The sequence below is a fragment of the Cygnus olor genome, chromosome 17, assembly GCF_009769625.2.
Source record: "Cygnus olor isolate bCygOlo1 chromosome 17, bCygOlo1.pri.v2, whole genome shotgun sequence".
In the NCBI taxonomy this organism is placed as follows: Eukaryota; Metazoa; Chordata; class Aves; order Anseriformes; family Anatidae; genus Cygnus; species Cygnus olor.
In genome coordinates, this window is record NC_049185.1 from 15,174,804 (window position 1) to 15,192,723 (window position 17,920).

The 17,920-nt window shown below is 46.2% G+C and overlaps 1 protein-coding gene across 3 annotated transcripts in view; it reads right to left on the bottom strand.

Moving 5' to 3' along the window:
- TTC28 (tetratricopeptide repeat domain 28) overlaps positions 1-17,920 on the bottom strand; it is a 169,067-nt gene that overhangs the window by 28,497 nt on the left and 122,650 nt on the right. For all 3 annotated transcript variants that reach the window (XM_040576632.1, XM_040576631.1, XM_040576633.1), the window contains 6 exons: positions 12,011-13,352; positions 10,534-11,057; positions 9,135-9,244; positions 8,716-8,845; positions 8,076-8,294; positions 5,963-6,128 (listed from right to left, as the gene is read on the bottom strand). In XM_040576632.1, coding sequence (XP_040432566.1) covers positions 5,963-6,128; positions 8,076-8,294; positions 8,716-8,845; positions 9,135-9,244; positions 10,534-11,057; positions 12,011-13,352 — 2,491 coding nt within the window. The remainder of the gene's footprint in view (positions 1-5,962; positions 6,129-8,075; positions 8,295-8,715; positions 8,846-9,134; positions 9,245-10,533; positions 11,058-12,010; positions 13,353-17,920) is intronic.

The following is a 17,920-nucleotide window of genomic DNA, read 5'->3' on the forward strand; positions in this document are numbered from 1 at the left end:
CTATGTATGCTCCCTTCACTGGCAAAGCTCAATATACAAAAGGCAGCTGTGTTGATGTTCCTATTATACAAACAGGGAAAGACACACATAGACAAAAAACCGACTCCATCAGTGACACTAGGACAACAGCAACAGAGAGAAATATAGAGAAATATCTAAATGACCATCTTGTCGTAGATTTTCCATTTAAATGCTATGGTAGCACTTGTTTTTCCTTTCTAAAGGCAGAAAGCAAACAACTATTGTATGTGCATTTTTAACAATCCCTTCCTTTAATTTAATAAATAATTTGCATATCATATGGTGCATCACAAGCCTTGGAATTTGTACACTTAAGCGAAAGCTGCTGTGCTGCCTGCATCTCCCTTATGCTTCCTTTTACTGGGTTCCTGACAACTTACAGCCTTTCCTCAAGGACACATTTTTCAATAACAAGCACGTGAATCAAATTATCGTATAACAGGTATTTGTGCAGATAACTATACGTGTTGCTGTATGGACCACAGGATATCTTACAAATATACTTCCAGGTCAATATCATTTAATAACCTGAGAGAATAAGCCTTAACAAAAGCCATTCACTTCTTGAACATTGAAATGGGACTAGTCAAACAACAGTCAAGAAGAAAAAAGGGGGGAGTGAGGGTTGGGGGAAGAAAAGGTTGTCAATGGCTGTCTCCTGTATGTTTTTCTTCCAGCTGTAGGCATGCTGAGTCTTGAGTCCTGGCACAGTTTTAAGTATCACTCATGATGAATATTTGGAGCTCCTACAAGAGTTAAAAATCTTGAGTTCATGAACCCAAGAGAGCAGGTCACACGCTTTCCCAGAAAAGAAAGAAATCTGTCCCAACAAAAATTCAAGCAGTCTTCAAAGTCTCTCACACTTTATTTTTTTGCAAGTATGTGTTATTCGTTACCTTAATTAGACAAGCTGAGATGAAGAATTTTCAGCACAAAGCAAAGGCTGCAGTGTAGAACCTAACATTACCACAGCAAAATCCTGATGACACATCCTATGAGAGCATCCCTTCCTCCCAGGAGCAAAAAATGGGAAGATGTGCCACCTTGGTGGTGCAACAGTACCTACAAACATGTTTACACCATTATGGAAGGCAACTGCACTTAAATATCAATGCAAAAGCATACAACTACAGTGCACTTCAGCAGGCCATGAACTGAGAAGTCGAAGCCAAACAAAAGTTTTCACATGCATGCTGTACATATTCAACTCCTTTTGTTCTTTATTGACAGTCAGAGAACAGCTTCCAGGGACTGCAGGTGACAGTTTCTCCTGGGGGTGTGCCATGCTGGAGTATGGCGGCAATCAGCAATGCTGTAAGGAAGCACTTGATAATATGAGGAAAGAGTTTCAAATCAGAACATGATATTGACCCACACAGAGCAGACAAGATTTGTTTAATAACCTGCATATAATTTTGAAGTGGGGAAAGAGCTTCTGCCTGTGATCATACCACACCAGCCCAATGATCTCAGAGACAAGCATCAAACCCACAATCCTTAACCAAGAACATACCACCACCATCCCCACGAAAAGAGGAGGAAGCTGACATCACAGTAAATTAAAGACTCATCCCAGAACCTGAAGACTGAAGGACTCCCTTTGCCAGGAAAAGTCTGTGATGACAAATGGTGACCCGAACTGAAAATAGCATCTGCAAACATAAGGAGTAACCGCAGATTTTGGTTGTGTACATGCATATCTAGAGGATAAGATTCAACCATTGGTACCTAGAGATGGATGTAACCTTCTGAAACATGAAACCCTGATCCTTTAAAAGAAGGGTAGATGGAACCAATTCAGTCTTGCTTTTTCTTTCTTGTCCTTCCTGTCAGTATTTGCACCTCAGAGGGAGTGACTCTGTTCTTCCAGAAAGAATCATAGAATCAGAGAATATCCCGAGTTGGAAGGGACCCATAAGGATCATCAAGTCCAACTCCTGGCACCGCACAGGTCTGCCCAAAAGTTTAGACCATGTGACTAAGTGCACAGTCCAACCGCTTCTTAAATTCAGACAGGCTTGGTGCAGTGACTCCTTCCCTGGGGAGCCTGTTCCAGTGTGCAACCACCCTCTCGGTGAAGAACCTCTTCCTGATGTCCAGCCTAAACTTCCCCTGCCTCAGCTTAACACTGTTCCCCTGAGTCCTGTCACTGGTGATAACGGAGAATAGGTCACCTGCCTCTACACTCCCCCTCACGAGGAAGTTGTAGACTTCCAAGAACAGAGAGCTCATGCTCCACATGCACACACAAGAAAGAACTGGATGAAGCGTCAACATCCGGAACTCATGTGTAAAACCCAGGAAACACGAAGGCTGGAGAGAATAACTTCTGACATTTCCTTTAATGGGAATCACACAGCTCATTTTCAAGCAAGACTTAAAAAATGTATCTCCTAAGGTGTGACTGAAGCCAAGAGAACAGATTTAATGTAAGGCCTGCAAACCACTAGACATCACCACAGACAAGGATAGGCCTTAAGTATAGCATTATTTAATAGCAATAATTTCATGATTATGATCATTCAGATAGCTGTGCTTATGTGCTTGCAGCTTCTCAGGGCTTTAACGTGCAGGAAGCTACTCCCCTTTGTCAATTCCCTTAGACTTCGATTACTCAGCTGGTTTAGGTTCCAATTGCTCTTTCTCAGAGTACTTAATAAAAACCCTAGACTAGCATGCAGTTTGTTATTGGTCACAGTGAAATGAATAATCCAGTCAAAGAGCTGTAAAAAAACATATGTTCCCCTTCAGAAAGCCACCTTCACAACTGGAGAAGGTTATGCACCTTGTCAGATAGTACAAACCCAAAATGCATCCAGATGAGACAACTGGAAGTCCAATACATGCAGATGTGGGTATCACTGGAGGGAGGTATCTGCTGCCCCTACTGCTTCTGCTTTCAAACTGTCTCAACGTTACGAGTTAAGCACAGAGTCATCTCAGCAGCTCAACTGACACAATCCTGACAAATCCCTTGTGAGGTTGGTGGGTGATTTCAGAAAATGGAAGTTCAGACTGAGTTCTGGACAGACTGGGTCAGAATCTCTAAGTCTAACATGATTGCTGACCTTAGGCTCACTGTTCCTGATCCACCATTTTGGCTATCAGCAGCAAGAAGTCACCTGTTCATGATCAAAATCTGTTACAGATACTGCCAGTATTTCAGCAACGTGTACAAACGTCCACATTAGCAAGATTCTGGGTCCCTGAATACCCGTCTCTCACTGAATCACTACAGTTCATCCTCCCACAATGGCAATACTAAATTTTTTAGTGACACTCCAAAGGAACTTCCAGACACCAACATCACACTCAGAGAGATAGAATCTAACACCATGTTCATGGGAAGTTTTCAGAGTGGTACTATAATTTTGTTCAAATCATTTTGTATCTTATCATTTACGGATAATCACTGCTATAGTCACAAAAATATTTATATATAGAAGTAGAACAAAGAGAAAGGATGAGCAAATCACTGTGTAGCTAGCCCAAAGGAACAAAAACCCTTTATCTATCTCCCAGCTGTAAAGCTACGTAAACCACACAGATCACTGACATAGCTTTCCTCCTTGGAGACTACGGCAGAGAAGCAGAGAAAATGGCTCAAATCAGTTTTCTTCTAGATATATGTTGTCCATCTCGACTCAGGTATCTCCTTCACCTTTCTCATACCAATTAACTTTCCTCTCTTGTGTGGGATAACAATGCATGGTTTATTTATTTATTTTTTTCTGTTTTGGGGAGTGGTTTGCTTTCCTTCTCATTTGCAGCCCGGTCAGTTCAAACATGGCCACAAATCTGCTTGCATTCTGCTGCGTGTACCTCTTAAGAAAATGACATAGGCTATGGACTGCTAGGTTTTAGCGCTCTGAAGCAGCATCTCAAAGATTTTGATGTGTCTTCAGTCTGTCACTGGCAAAGACTTTAGGACTGTACAAATTGTTTAGTTCTTACAAGATTAACGTAAGAATTTTAATGGTAACATGGGTGTCTAAAGTAATCTCAAAGGGTTGCAGAAACCCACAAGTAATTTATATAGCAAGAGTTTGTCAGTTCTTTGGGCAAATTTCCAATGAAAAGTGGAAAAAAGCATCTTGTGTTCTTTAGGAGACTGATACAATAACCATCCTGTTAAAACACAAAGAAGGAAACAAAAAAAGAAAAACAACCCACCCCACACACTCCCTTAAAACACAACAAAAATCCTGAGATCTCCTCTCAAGTTAGTAGTGTTCTAGACAGGTTCTTTTCTGGTAATGCAAACAACAAACTTCTCAGTCAAAGTTAGATACAATGCAAATAGCTGCACTCAGGCCAGTAGACATTATGAAAATATAGAGCACTGAAAAGCTAAGATAAGCTTGGAACAGGCCACGAGTGGTTTATAAGACAAAGACACCCCCTAAACCTTCTAAAAGCTAGTATTTTTGTGGTTTAGACATAAATAAATAGATAAGAAAATAAACAAATAAATTAGGTAGAGCTTTCTCTTCAGTTCCCTAAGTAAAGGTAAAACCAGAAGAAGGCGGCTCTGCAACCTGAAGCATCCTCCCCTGCAAACCTTTCAGGGCACATTCAGCATCCCAGCATAGATGCACATTCTTTAATTTACTTTGAAATTGGTGAAAATGATAAAAGTTATTTACCACACCCGAGTCCACAACCTCTAATGGTTTCCACTTTTGGCATCTGACTCTCCCATGAAGGGAAAAACACGGAGGGACTCACCATCCATGCTGAGCACATGTTAACAGCCTCTCAGAGCTTCACATCCAGCAAGCTGATTGTAACCAATGTTATTAATCACTGGTGTTAGGGACGTAGCATAACCAAGTGTTATATGTCCCCTAATCTGGGGAGAGAATTAATTTGTCTGAGTTACTGCAAGAAGTCCTGGGGAAAAAGCAACTGGGAAATCTGGTAACATTCTGCATAGTCAAAACACCTAAGAGGAAGCTTCAGAACTGGGGTTATGATCGTATTTCATTTTGACAGAAAATTCACATCCTGTTAGACTGCACTGTGAGCATCAAGGGCAGAAAGCCACGGACACTGCTGGTGGGTGGACGACAAAGCATAGTTTGGTTTTACTGCTGCCTTCCGCACAACACTGCTCTACCTCACACCACTGCAGTGTCAGGTATGCAATGGCATTTGCTGCCTACAATGGCTATTACAAAAGATGAAAAAAGATTAATTAGGAGAGTAGAATAGGTTCCGTGGATCCCACAGAATCCTAAGCTCATATCAATTCAAGGATCAGTGCCATCATTTCCTCTTTCTTGGCTAACATCATGACCTGGAACACCAGTTTTGGATGTACACTGCCCCCGTAGACCATGGGTTGCTCTCGGAAAGCTATCAGTATGGTGGTGACTCTAATGTCAGCTGTTAATGGCTTGTGGGGGCTGGGGCAGCACAAAGAAGAGGACATTTTTCTATAGCCTTGGGGACTCAAGAGTGCTTCATTCACAAATTTCAGTGCTGCATAAAAAGGCAATACAGCTTTAAAAAAGATTTAAAAATGGTACAGCTTAAAAGAGCCCCAATTCACATAAATTTTGAGAGCTGGTTAACAAATCAGCGAACACATACCTTTAAATCTCCTTTGCACCAGTAGTAAACTAGACCTGCAAACAGCCAGTGTTACTAACCTACTCCAAGTAAAGAAACTATGCAGTAAGCCACACTTATAACAACACGCTAAATTGTTGCCAAATTTTTTTCCCTGAACTATTCACATACAAAGAACGGACAAGGACATTACCAGCAGAAAAATAGACATGGATACCTGAATAAAACAATTTTGTAGTTGCTGTAATGAAAATTTGCCCCCTGCTCTCACTCTCAGCTCTCAGACTTCTCATCCCATTAGTTGAACTGTTATCGCTTTCTGGTGAGAAAGTGGGAACCAGGATGTTAAACCCTATCTCCAGCTTACCGGGTATAGTAGGAATCCACACCCAGCGCCTCCCGTACACTTGAGACATACTGTTCCAATGCAGAGTTTGTTACTGTTTGCAAAGTCACACTGTTGGCTTCAGGGAAGTCCCCAGCATTTTCTGTCAGGCTGTCACCCAGATAATACTCATGAAATTTTAGAATTCCTGCAAGGAAAAAGAATCATGACATTATTTCTGCAGGGGAGGAAGAGCACTGCCGGCAACTGTCCAGGAAAGCGGAACAGTCCCTAGCACTTGTCATTTCCAGTACAACTGTGGCAATGCATTCTGTGCCATGTCTCCACAGGGCTTTTCCAGACTTCTGAATTACAATTGGTTATTTAAAACCTGGCTTTGTACTTTGCAGATGATAGCTTTTATGAGATGCTCAGAATGCATTTGCTATTGCAGCAGTCTTATATAAATTAGAAAGCACATCTTTCATGCAAGCATGCGTAAGTCACCAGTGTAAGTCACATTTCCACAGCTATGCATGAAAAATACCTAATAGTCTCTGTTCACATACATTGAACACATAAGGCCTCAAATGTTGAACAAAATTGCTATTACTACAGCAGAACCTTCTCATGTCACACAAAGGTTTTTCATTTTACTCATATGCATGAAAATACATTATATACGAAGAAAGGTGTATTAATGCATAGTAAAATACTAAATGTTAGCATTTCACAACGGATAAGACTTATAAAGAACAATCGCTGTTTTGGTAAGAATTCAACTAATACTCTAGATAAAACCTTCCTCCATTCATACTGCCATAACCTTTCTGATACAATTCTACAGTGCTGCAGCCCGTGATCAACAGCAAAAGGCTGCTTTGTATGCCCTGTTTGCATTGACAGCATAGATCAGTTATCAAGAGTGGGGGAATAATGAATAAAGCAGCTCCTTTTGTCACAAATACAGAATCAGTGAAGAGGCTCTAAAGGCACAATTTCAGTGGGATAATGAGGATCCTGGGCTGTCATTGAAGCTACTCTCCACCAGCAGTAATGAGATGAGAAGGGATGGAGTCACTGCTGAAGAGCTCCCCAGCAAAGCTGTTCAAGAGGAAACCTGCATGTTAAAGACAAAAGCACCAGTGTCCCTCTCCTTCCTCATACCTGTCAGTGCCTTCAAGGAGCCAGTCACAAACCCATGTACTTGGAGAGCACAGCTGCACTTCTACACAACCCAGATGGGCAAGGAGGAGACTGGTTGTGAAGGCTGGTGGCAAATCCTGCACTCCTGATCCATATAATTCTAGTATACTCAGCTTGATCTCAATACTACAGAATTAGTGACATTTTATTGTGCAAAGTACAGAACTAAAGAGCCAGTTAGTGCCAAGGATGCGTAGCAGGATGACATCATCTTAAACTTATACCATCAATATTACAAGACACCCCCTAAAAGAGCACCTTCCAATCGCTGTCATCCCATCTGAAGTCAGAAACATGTGAATGTCTGCTTCCCTTCCCAAAGCATTTTTGGTGTAATCTGAATAGTGCTTTTTATCTCTTTCGTTTTGTTATGGTGAAGGGCTGCAATTATTAAATTATATCCAGAAAGAACTCATGAAAATTTACAGTCATCATTTTATTAGATAATGAAAAACAGCTGCCTGCAAAAAGCAATCCTCTTCAAATTAATCCTCCTTGCTCTCCTGTGATAAGCATTTCCGCATTCATATGAGTGGAATTCAGAGGATCAGGCAGTTCAGTGATGTATCAGGAAGCACGGATGCCCTTCTGTTTTCTGCAATCCAATTCAGTGAATAAATGCCAAAAGCTTTTGGAACGATAAAGCACAGAAATATAATTAAAGTAAGCATTCTTATGCATTAAAGATTCTCACAGACCAAGGTACCTGGAATCCCATTACTGCTCTGCATTGCTCTGTGAGAAAAACATACAGATTAGAGGTTGAAAAATGGAAATATTAAACACCTGAGACATTTCCATTTCCAGATGAATGTCAAAATCCTGAATAAGAACTTCTATGTCATTATTGCTGTGGCTATGCCACCATTTCCCGTCTATTTAGCTCCAAGGTTCTGGATCCAAAGGATTGCTTTTGTTCATAGGCTCTCACCTCCAAAAGGGACCTCACCTGCCCCAGGAGCCAGCAGCCAGCTGTACAGGTAACCTGCTGCCAGTGAGTAGTAGAGAACAAGTCCCCTCTGGCCATTCACTGTCTCCAGGACCTGGTCAATGGTCACCGGAGAATAGGGATCAGAGTCCTGCTGCCCAGTCTGGCGTTCCACAAGCAGATCAGCAAACGCCCTTGTTCGTCCTCTCTCTGCTACTGCCAAAGCTTCATCATGGTGACCTGAAAAGACAAAGCCATCTCTCAGACCTGACACCAACATGGTCTGCAGTGACAAGTGCGGGAACAGGGACAGGTGCTATCCCAGCTCAAACACAAACCTAGTGAAACAGCATCACAGCATTTATTTCTGGAAAGAGCAGTCCAGCACTGGACTATGGTCCCACAGATCATCTTGGCTGCAAGCACTAACGTGATGTATGGGGAAATCAGTCACAGAGTCAAATGGCTGGAGAAAGAACGGAAGACTATCCACAGGTGCCTGAAACCCAAAGAGACCCTTACTTCTGTCCTGGCAAACAAACGCTGTGCTTCATCAGACAGGTAAGAGCAAAGGTTGTAGCACGAACTGTCTCCCTGCATCTTTAGTCAAACTGTGGCACAAGCGTGGAGTTCAGACCCAGCAGGCGATGGTGTCTCTTACCTAGGCTGACAAGTACTCGTTGCAGGGCCTGATAGGAAGATGTCTGCAGGTCGAAGAGTGACAGCTTGTAATCTGTGCTCAGCTGCACCTCATGTCGGATAGTTTCAAACAGTGCCGAGGCCCGGTACAACTGGTGGGGGGAAAACAGCCATGGTGACTCCCTAAACAGATGCAGCAGATAGTGCTGACTAGGAGAGCAGGATCCAGGGGCCACCATAGCCACAGATGGGGAGGTCAGCCTCAGACAGCCCCTCAGGATGTCAGCATCCCTGGCTGAGGGCAGGGGGCTGGGGATGCAACAAGAAGGCACATGGGCTCAGTGCATCATACACCCTGCCCCAGGATGCACCAGACATTTCCTCTCCCTATGACAGAAACGACCCACAGGACTCACAAGCATGGGACAGGCCACGGAATACCTGGTGCTGAGACTCCTCCAGGTTCCCACTTGCCCAGAGGGAAAGGCCAAGGCCATGGCGGATTTTGGCTTCATCTTCTCTGCGTCCCAGCTGCTCTGCCAGCCTCAGTCCTGAAAAGCAGTCATAGTGAGAGAGGGCTGGAGGGAGAAGACAATCAAAATCACACTGAACTGCCAAACACTACCAGAGAAGAGGCTCTTGCCACATTACTTGTTCATTTCCCACTAGCTATTCCAGCATCCTGGAAGGTTCTACATGGTTTCTCTACTGAGCCCGAACAGAGGGCAGGGTCCTGGCATGAGCGACATAAAGCGCATTTTACTTCCAGCAGCACCTTCTTGTTTGTCCCCTGCTTCCATCACACTCCAAGCCTCTCACCTCCATGGGCCCTGCTGCTGCCAACAAGGATGCTCTTATCTACTTTGTTTCCTACAGACTGGAGAAGGGGAGGCCTGGTTGTGACCATGCATCTCAGCAGCAACCAGCATTTACATTTTTTTTTTCAGGAATCTTTCATCACACAGGGAAAAGGAGCTGCATATAATTTATCTCCTTCCAATATAATTGAACTCCCTCAGGTTGTTCGAATCCTGTCAAAGTCAGTTTAAAAAAAATGAGACTAGCTGATATAATTAATCCTTCAGCTTCCAACTTCATACGCTCCAACTACATTGCTCATCTCCTCCATCTGAGAGCTACCGCCCTGAACAAATGCTGCTTGCATGCTGGAATCTTTTTCAGCAGCACAAGCCGGAGGCCTGCGCTGGTCCTGGCGCTCAGCAGCGGGCAGATGGCTTCTGAACACCGAGGGCTGCACCTCCCGACCAAACAAGAGTTGTTTTCACTATCAGCTTACAGGACACTCACCCATCTGGTCTCACTCCCATTGGAGCTCAGAAAGAAAAGCCAGGTGGTGAGCAGCAAAGCACAGCTCAGCACACATTAGTTCCAGACTTACTTTTGGATGAGTATGTCCTTACCCATACAGCCAATTCCTGGGATGCAGTGCTATCTACAGTGAGAGCTTACACCTTCAATGCTCAGGCACAAGCAGGCTTTACAAAGACTCATTAGATGCAGTCTGGATTCAAGCTCAGAGCTGGATGGGAAGCCCCCAGGAAGGAAGAGACTGCTCTGCACAACACTCTCTTCACAGGATGCCAGGAAAGCTCTGACTGACATGACGTGCTGACCAGAACAACTTGCTTGTGTAGCTACTCACATGGATGCTCAACAGTAGCTATGTATGTCTGCAAGAGCTTTTGCATCTAAGTCACTGTCAAACCCATTCTATTAGTGCCACACTCACAGTACCTCACTTCTCTCCAAGTGTTCAGGCCTCCCTCCTACTCCCCTACATCTATCACAACGTGCTATGTTGGAGGATTCAGCCTCTTACCTTCCTGCAGGTACATCACAGCCTGAGAGTAGTTCTGCAAGGCATGATGAGTCCTTCCCAGACTGCTGTAGGATATAGTTTTGGCTACAAGATCGTTCATTTGTGCTGCAATGCTGAGATGCTGTTCCTGATAAACTACCGCCCTCTCGTAGGTGCCCAAGGACTCGTAGGTCAGGCCCAGGTTCCCGTAGGCTCGGCCTTGGCAAGTGGGATTGTTGGTCTCCTCCGCAATCTGCAGGTCTAGCTGGTGATACTGCAGGGCTGTGTCATACTCTCCCATCTGCTGATAGACCCCACCAAGGCCGCAGGCAGCATCGCTCTCCAGGGCTCGGTCCTTCATCTCTCGAGCAATGTTCAGCTGGCGTTCCAGGCAAGAAATGGCTTGTTCGTAATTCCCCAGCTGGCTGTGCAGGCTCCCCAGCTCCCCATAGGCCTGGGCTTTGTTAAACGCTTCCCCCAACTCATGTGCCACCACAAGCCTCTTCTCAAAGCATACCAGAGCCTGCTGCAAACTTCCCATAGCTCTACAAGGGAAGAAAACAGCATTGATTTTGCCAGTATTTTCTTGAAATATAATGTTTTGTCACTTCCTCTAGAGGCCATCTCAAATCTTTCAGGCAAAGACAAATGTTTTCCCCCTAGGAGTCATGCTCAGTGTCTTTGAATCACCATCCTTCCTCTGCTACCCTATAAACTTCTTGCTCCAAGGACAGAGCAACATCAGCTCCATTATTTGAGCCAGTAGCAGAGACAAAATCATTTTCTTCCCAGCATCCAGATGACTCCGTTACTTGGTCCTACGCCATATCCCTGTGCATGTATACAATGGCCACACAAACACATCCTGCCATTAACACAATGCACCCATTTTCACTTGTCTAGGCATCAACCTCCCTGCCCTCTACTGCATATCTAGACTGCCCCCAGCAAGCCAGCCAAGCTTCACTGATAACCAGTTCGCATGCACACTTCAGCCCCACAGCCTGTTATCTCCCTTTCCCTCACACTCAGCTCTACTCCTGTTCCCATCTGTGCATTCCCACATGCTCCCTAAGTAGCACGCAACCTTCCCCATGCTGTGCTCTATGCACGTACGGACACAGGCCACCTTCTCACATTTCTGCGTGCATCCCATCCCTTTCTCCTCTGTTATATCAATGTTTCCCCTCGACACACACAAGCACACCTCCCGCCAGTGCCTCTAGGCAAGCACAGCTGTGCACAGATATGAATGCTCCCATGCACACGCTCCTCCCAGCAGCCCACTGGCTTCCAGTGCCTTCAGGGACTCAAGCACAAGTTCGTGTGCAGAGCCTGAGCACCACGTGGGCCCACAGGAACTCACCTGAACCAGGATCAGGCAGGCTACATCCGGACTATAACACCTGGCAATACTGAACAACAGATGCCTTTCTGTGTGCTTTAACAGACTGCATTTCACTGCCTTTTGTTGCAATACACATGCAGCGCTCCTTACCTGTGTCCATTGCCCAGGCCCCGGTAGGCCTTTGCCTGATCTTGCATGCGGTTCAGGCTTTGAGCCACCGACAGATACTGTTCATAATACTTTATAGCTTCCTCAAAATCTCCCAAAGCTTCATAACAATCTCCCAGGTTCCCATATGCTCGGCCTCGATCTAACACAGATTCATTTCCGCTGAGCTGCTGCAGCATGGCCAGCTGCTGTTCAAAGTAGCCAATAGCTTCCTCCATGACATTCATGTTCATCTTGGTAATGCCCATGTTACCATAGACTTGGGCTTCTATGCTGGGGTCCTTCAACTTCTGCCCAAGATCCAGTTGTTCTTCGTAACACTTGAATGCCATAGTGTACTTCCCAAGTGACATGTATACTGCAGCAAGGTGACCGTGTGCTCTGCATTCACCTGACACATCACCCAGCTCCTGGTACACCTCCAGCTCCTGTGTATGGTAACCTAAAGCCTTATCACACTTCTGTATCATTCTGTATGCAGAGCCCAAGGCTGCATAGGCGCTGGCTTCCAATCTCCTGTCTTTAACATGATGGGCTAAGCTCAACTGCTGCTCATAAAATTTTATTGCACCACTTACGTCTTTTTTACAGACAAAAATATCCCCCAAGTTCCCCAGAGCTCGGAATTTGGCCTGGGAATTGTTCAGAGACTGTGCCAGGGACAACAGATACTTTTGACACTCCTCTGCTTTGCTGAAGTCCATCAAGGCTTTGAAGGCCAGGCCCAGGTTGCAATAAGCTTTGGCTTGGCTCAGCTTGTCATGAAGATCCTTTGCTAAGGCAAGATCCTGCTCATAGTACTTAACAGCCTCTTCGTAGTTCCCAAGGCAGTAATGGGCATAGCCAAGGTTATGGCAAACTTTACCCTCCCCTTCCATGTCCTGTAGCTCTGGGGACAAGCGCAGGTACTGCTCGTAGTAAGGTGCAGCCTGCACAAACTCTCCTCGTGAGCAGTGGAAGTTGCCCAAATTGCTGAGGGCCCGTGCTTCACTCTGGATGTCTCGCAGCTCCCGGGCAATGTTGAGATGATTTTGGTAGTGCTGCAGAGCACGGTCATGGGCACCCAGTGCTTGATAGGCAACTGCTAAGTTCCCATGTGTAGATGCTTGAGAGGCTCGGTCATTTACTTCCATAGAAATCTGCAGCTCCTGCCGATGGTACTTGACAGCTTGGTCATACATGCCCAGAGCATTGTAAGCATTGCCCATGTTGCCATAGGCCCGGCCCTGGGCCGCATAATCACTCAGCTCCTGAGCTATGGACAGATGTGTCTTATGCAGCCGCAGCGCAGTGTCATAGTCACCTTTCATCTGGTGAATGATTCCTGAAAAATAGCAGAAACGGGTTCAGAGAAACCAGTCTATCACGGTGACCCTTCTGCAACACCTTGCTATGCCAGGACTTTTCTGCAACCTGTCATTTAGCAGCCCGTGGCCTGGCCCTTTGTCCATGCTCTCTACAGGGAACCCCATCCCTTCCCCACAGCACCCCAATGCATAACTGGCACGGCCGATGCAGCACAGCCTTTCTCAAGGGAACTTGTTCCTAACTCCTACCAGGAATATCTCAAAGGTTTTCTATTACACACAAAACAGACATTCACAACAACCGGACAGTTTGTCTTCACAAAATGCCCATTCTGTTTTTGAACTACCCTACTTTTTTCCTTCAGTGATACCTGGTGACTAGAGCTTATATACAAACAACAGATTAAGCAAGAAAGCATTCATGTTTGCCTTTTGAATTCAGTCAAATCTTGTTTTCATTGAGACCTGTGAACAGGAGCTCTGAATATGCTTTCTGTACATGATGTAGTATTTTATTTGCTTTTCTGTCTTGTCCTCCATTACTAAAATCTTACGGTAACAATACTAATATAGTCACCCTCTCTTTGAAGAAGAATGTATCCATACCTGAGGTGCTTATCCTCATATACCCTCTAACTCTGCAGTGTTCTTCTGGAGATAGTCAATCATTATTGCTCTCCCATGGGCAGCAGCTCCCCCCAGACCCCCTGCTCCTGCGTGGGCTCCTCTCCAAGGGCTGCAGCTCCGGCCCGGGGCCTGCTCCTGCGGGGCCTCTCCATGGGCCGCAGCCTCCTCCAGGCCACATCCACCTGCTCCACCGGGGGCTCCTCCATGGGCTGCAGCGTGGAGATCTGCTCCGTGTGGGACCCATGGGCTGCAGGGGGACAGCCTGCTCCACCAGGGGCCTCTCCACAGGCCGCACGGGAACTGCTGCTGCGTGCCTGGAGCACCTCCTGCCTCCTGCTGCACTGACCTGGGGTCTGCAGGGCTGCTTCTCACTCCTCTCTCCCAGCTGCTGTAGCACAGCAGGTATTTGCCTTTCTTCGATCTGCTCTCCCAGAGGCCCAACCAGCGCTGCTCCCTGGCTCAGCTCTGGCCAGCAGTGGGTCCCTTTTGGAGCCGGCTGAAACTGGCCCTTATCTAATATGGGGTAGCTTCTGGACTCTTCTCACGGAGGCCACCCCGGCAGCCCCCCCGCTACTAAAACCTTGCTATGTAAACCCAATACAGTTAGTTATCAGCTTACCTAATTGCATGATAGAAGTTACTTTTTTCTCACTCTGTTCCTTATGCACCCTACATGCTGTTGTTTTCTTGACCACCACTTGACATGAGTGCCAGCACATGGAGACACAGGGTACTGCTCTTACTCCACTCACAGAGACCACATTTCACCCTGAGAATGGAGGCAAGGGATCCACGCTTGATCCAGTTCTATACTAGAGGTTACAGGCGCAGCCAACATTTTGTCATTGTTTGAATTGTCCTAATATTACAAGGGGTTGCTCCCATACACTGTGTGTTGCATCCTACATGAGAACCAGATCACTTTCTGAGGCACTCTTTTTATCTCCTCTGTGCTAGGAAGTAGGTTAGTGGGTGACATAGCACCAACAAAAGACATAAAGCAGCCTCCACTCTGCAGCGAGACCTGTCCCACCCAGCCTTGGAACATCCACACAACAACAGCAATCAGAAAGCCTCTCCTACACGAGCAAAAGGAAGGGCCCACTCCTGTAAATGAGTCGAGGCACAGAAGACAAACATTCTTGGCCAAGGTTGGGTTTCATGGGTAGGAGAACAACCGGCCACAGGCAGGAAGCTGGGACAGAGCCAGGGGCAGATCAGGGTTTTGCTGTGGGATAAGTTATGTTTCTGCATCCAGCAGAGGCTTGTCTGCAATAGTGACTAGTGTCTGTTTGGTAAACAGCACCATACAGACTATAGTCTGGAGCAGACAATGAGCTGAACAGAAGGGTGGTGATGTTTGGAGCCAAAACCAAGGAAAAGACAGCAGGAAGAGTCTTGCTCCAGGGAAAGGTGGACCATAACATCCCACTGAAGCTCAGGCTATGCAACACCACAAAGACGGTGTAAATGACCATGGTCAATAATCCAGAGGCCAAACACTAGTGAATCTGATCAGAGCTCTGAATACTCCAGACTTTTCATTTGAGACAACTGCCTTTACTCTCTACCTCTTTAAACAAAGCCAGAATAAAAACATGTAACGCCCAGTCCCAAAGCCCTCATCTATTGATGATTCAGACCTGCAAAGAGTGGTCCCTTAGGATGTCCCTCAGAAAGGATACAAAAAGAAAAGACAGCCCTTCATTCAAAGGCCACAGAACAGTTCAGGTGTCTGGAACATCAACAGCTCTGTGCTGCGGTGGGCCCTGCTGCAGACCTCCACACTGCCCAACTTGCACCTGAAAGTTCAAACGTGTCTGGAGGCACAGCCCAATTTATTACACTTGGCAAAGTGGAAGTGGTAACTAAAACAACCTACACTACGGAACCTCAATAAGGCAAGCACAGAAACAGATGGAAGAGCAGAGAAACCATGCCTTGCTGAGGAAGGCAAAGAAACAGGGACGCCTACAGAGACCATGTAGCAGCAGCAGATAGCCCCACAAAGATGTGATCTTCCCTCCTGGCACAGCACCATTTCTCCCAGGAGCAGAAAGTTCCCTGGCAACTGCAGGTCCATGTCTCACCCGAAGACACTGAAGACCATCACACATCTCCCACAGGCTGTGCCCAACCCTGACAGAAGAAAAAAAAAAAAAAAACACCCTTCCCAGCCGACCTGACAAAAACACTGAATTACTGCTTAGGAAAATACAAAACAGGGCAGAACCACTCATCAGAGCAGCATGTTCCCACGCAGCTCCAGCAGCCCAAGACAGGCATGGAGAGGAGGCCTGGGAGCCACACCTGCCTGAGCAGACATCGCTGAAATGTCTGTTCACAGCACAGGTCAAAACACCCCAGTTCGTGCCAACGTTATAACTTGTGCTTTAATGAGACTTCGCCTGTGAATATGTGTGGCTCCTTTGCACTCATGAACAGGCCTGGAAGTCATAGAATCATAGAACGGTTTGGGTGGGAAGGGACCTAAAAGGTCGCCTAACTCCAACCCCCCTGCCATGGGCAGGGACACCTCCCACTAGACCAGGCTGCCCAAAGCCCCATCCAACCTGGCCTTGAACACTTCCAGGGATGGGGCATCAACAACTTCTCTGAGCAACCTGTGCCAGTGCCTGAGTAAAGAATTCCCTCTTCATATCTAATCTAAATCTACCCTTTGTTAGTTTAAAGCCATTACCCCTTTTCCTATCACTTTGCTCACTGACACAAAGTCCCTCCCCAGCTTTTCTGTAGGCCCCCTTTAGGTACTGGCAGGCCGCTCTAAGGTCTCCCCGGAGCCTTTTCTTCTCCAGGCTGAACAACCCCAACTCTCTCAGCCTGTCCTCATAGGAGAGGTGCTCCAGCCCCTTGATCATCTTTGTGGCCTCCTCTGGACTCATTCTAATAGGTCCAAGTCCTTCTTGTGCTGGGGGCCTCAGAGCTGAACAATCAGATCCACCAGAGAGATCCAGGAGCTATTGACAGAGACCCTGCAAACACAGTTACTTGTTTCTGGAAGACAACCTCAGGTCCTTCCCTGATCATGAAAGAAAACAGCTTCCAATATCCATCTCTATATCACAATCAATGAGAAGAGGAGGAAAAGATGTGGAGTGTCAGGGAACATCTGCCTTCCCCCAGCCACCGGTAAGGGTAGCATGCTGCGACCAGATCCCATGCATCAGCCTCCCCCTGCTTTCTACTTATGCAGAGAAATCTGAGGACAGACAGCTTTCCAAGTGAGGCTGGAAAACGAGGGCTGAAATTTGCTTTCTCGAGGCAACTTGGACCTCATGGATTCATTTCTTAAATTCATGTAGGATTGAAAACCAAAGTTCCATTACATCAGCATGAAACATTCTGGCTAGATTATCTGTATTTCTATCAAAGCAAGTTATTCAAAAATTATGCTTATTTTCCTACTAATGTGAGGCTTCAGGAGAAGGCAACTTAGAAAACACGGGCAGAACGAAACAGGATTGAAACAGCAAACACTTGGCCGCTGCTGTTTCCCTCCCCACACACCACAACTGTGATCAAATGCAGAGCTGACAGCAGAAGGGATCGGCTCCCTGGTGTCTTTGCCCAGCTCCTTGCCCACTTCTCCCTCAGCTCTGCTGGGCCCATGGCTCCACCTGATCATCAGCTCTCTGCCTGACACATGCTGCTGTTTCCCTGCAGTGTGACGAGGGAATGCAGTGGCAGCAAGGACGAGCTGCACTGAGCTCAGTGATGTGCTGGGCTCGCAAGCTGCTACGCACAGCTGAGTGCTCCCAGGAAAGGGCACCGACTTCTGCAGAAAAACCACCCAGTGACTGCAGGGTGTGGAACTGGACTGGACACAAAGCTAAATAAGGTAGAAACTGTGAAAAGCAGTCACTGTAAAAATGTCCCATTGCTGCAGCAACTACAGAAGATGGAATTAGCTAAATTTCTCCCCTGAATGCAGCAGGCA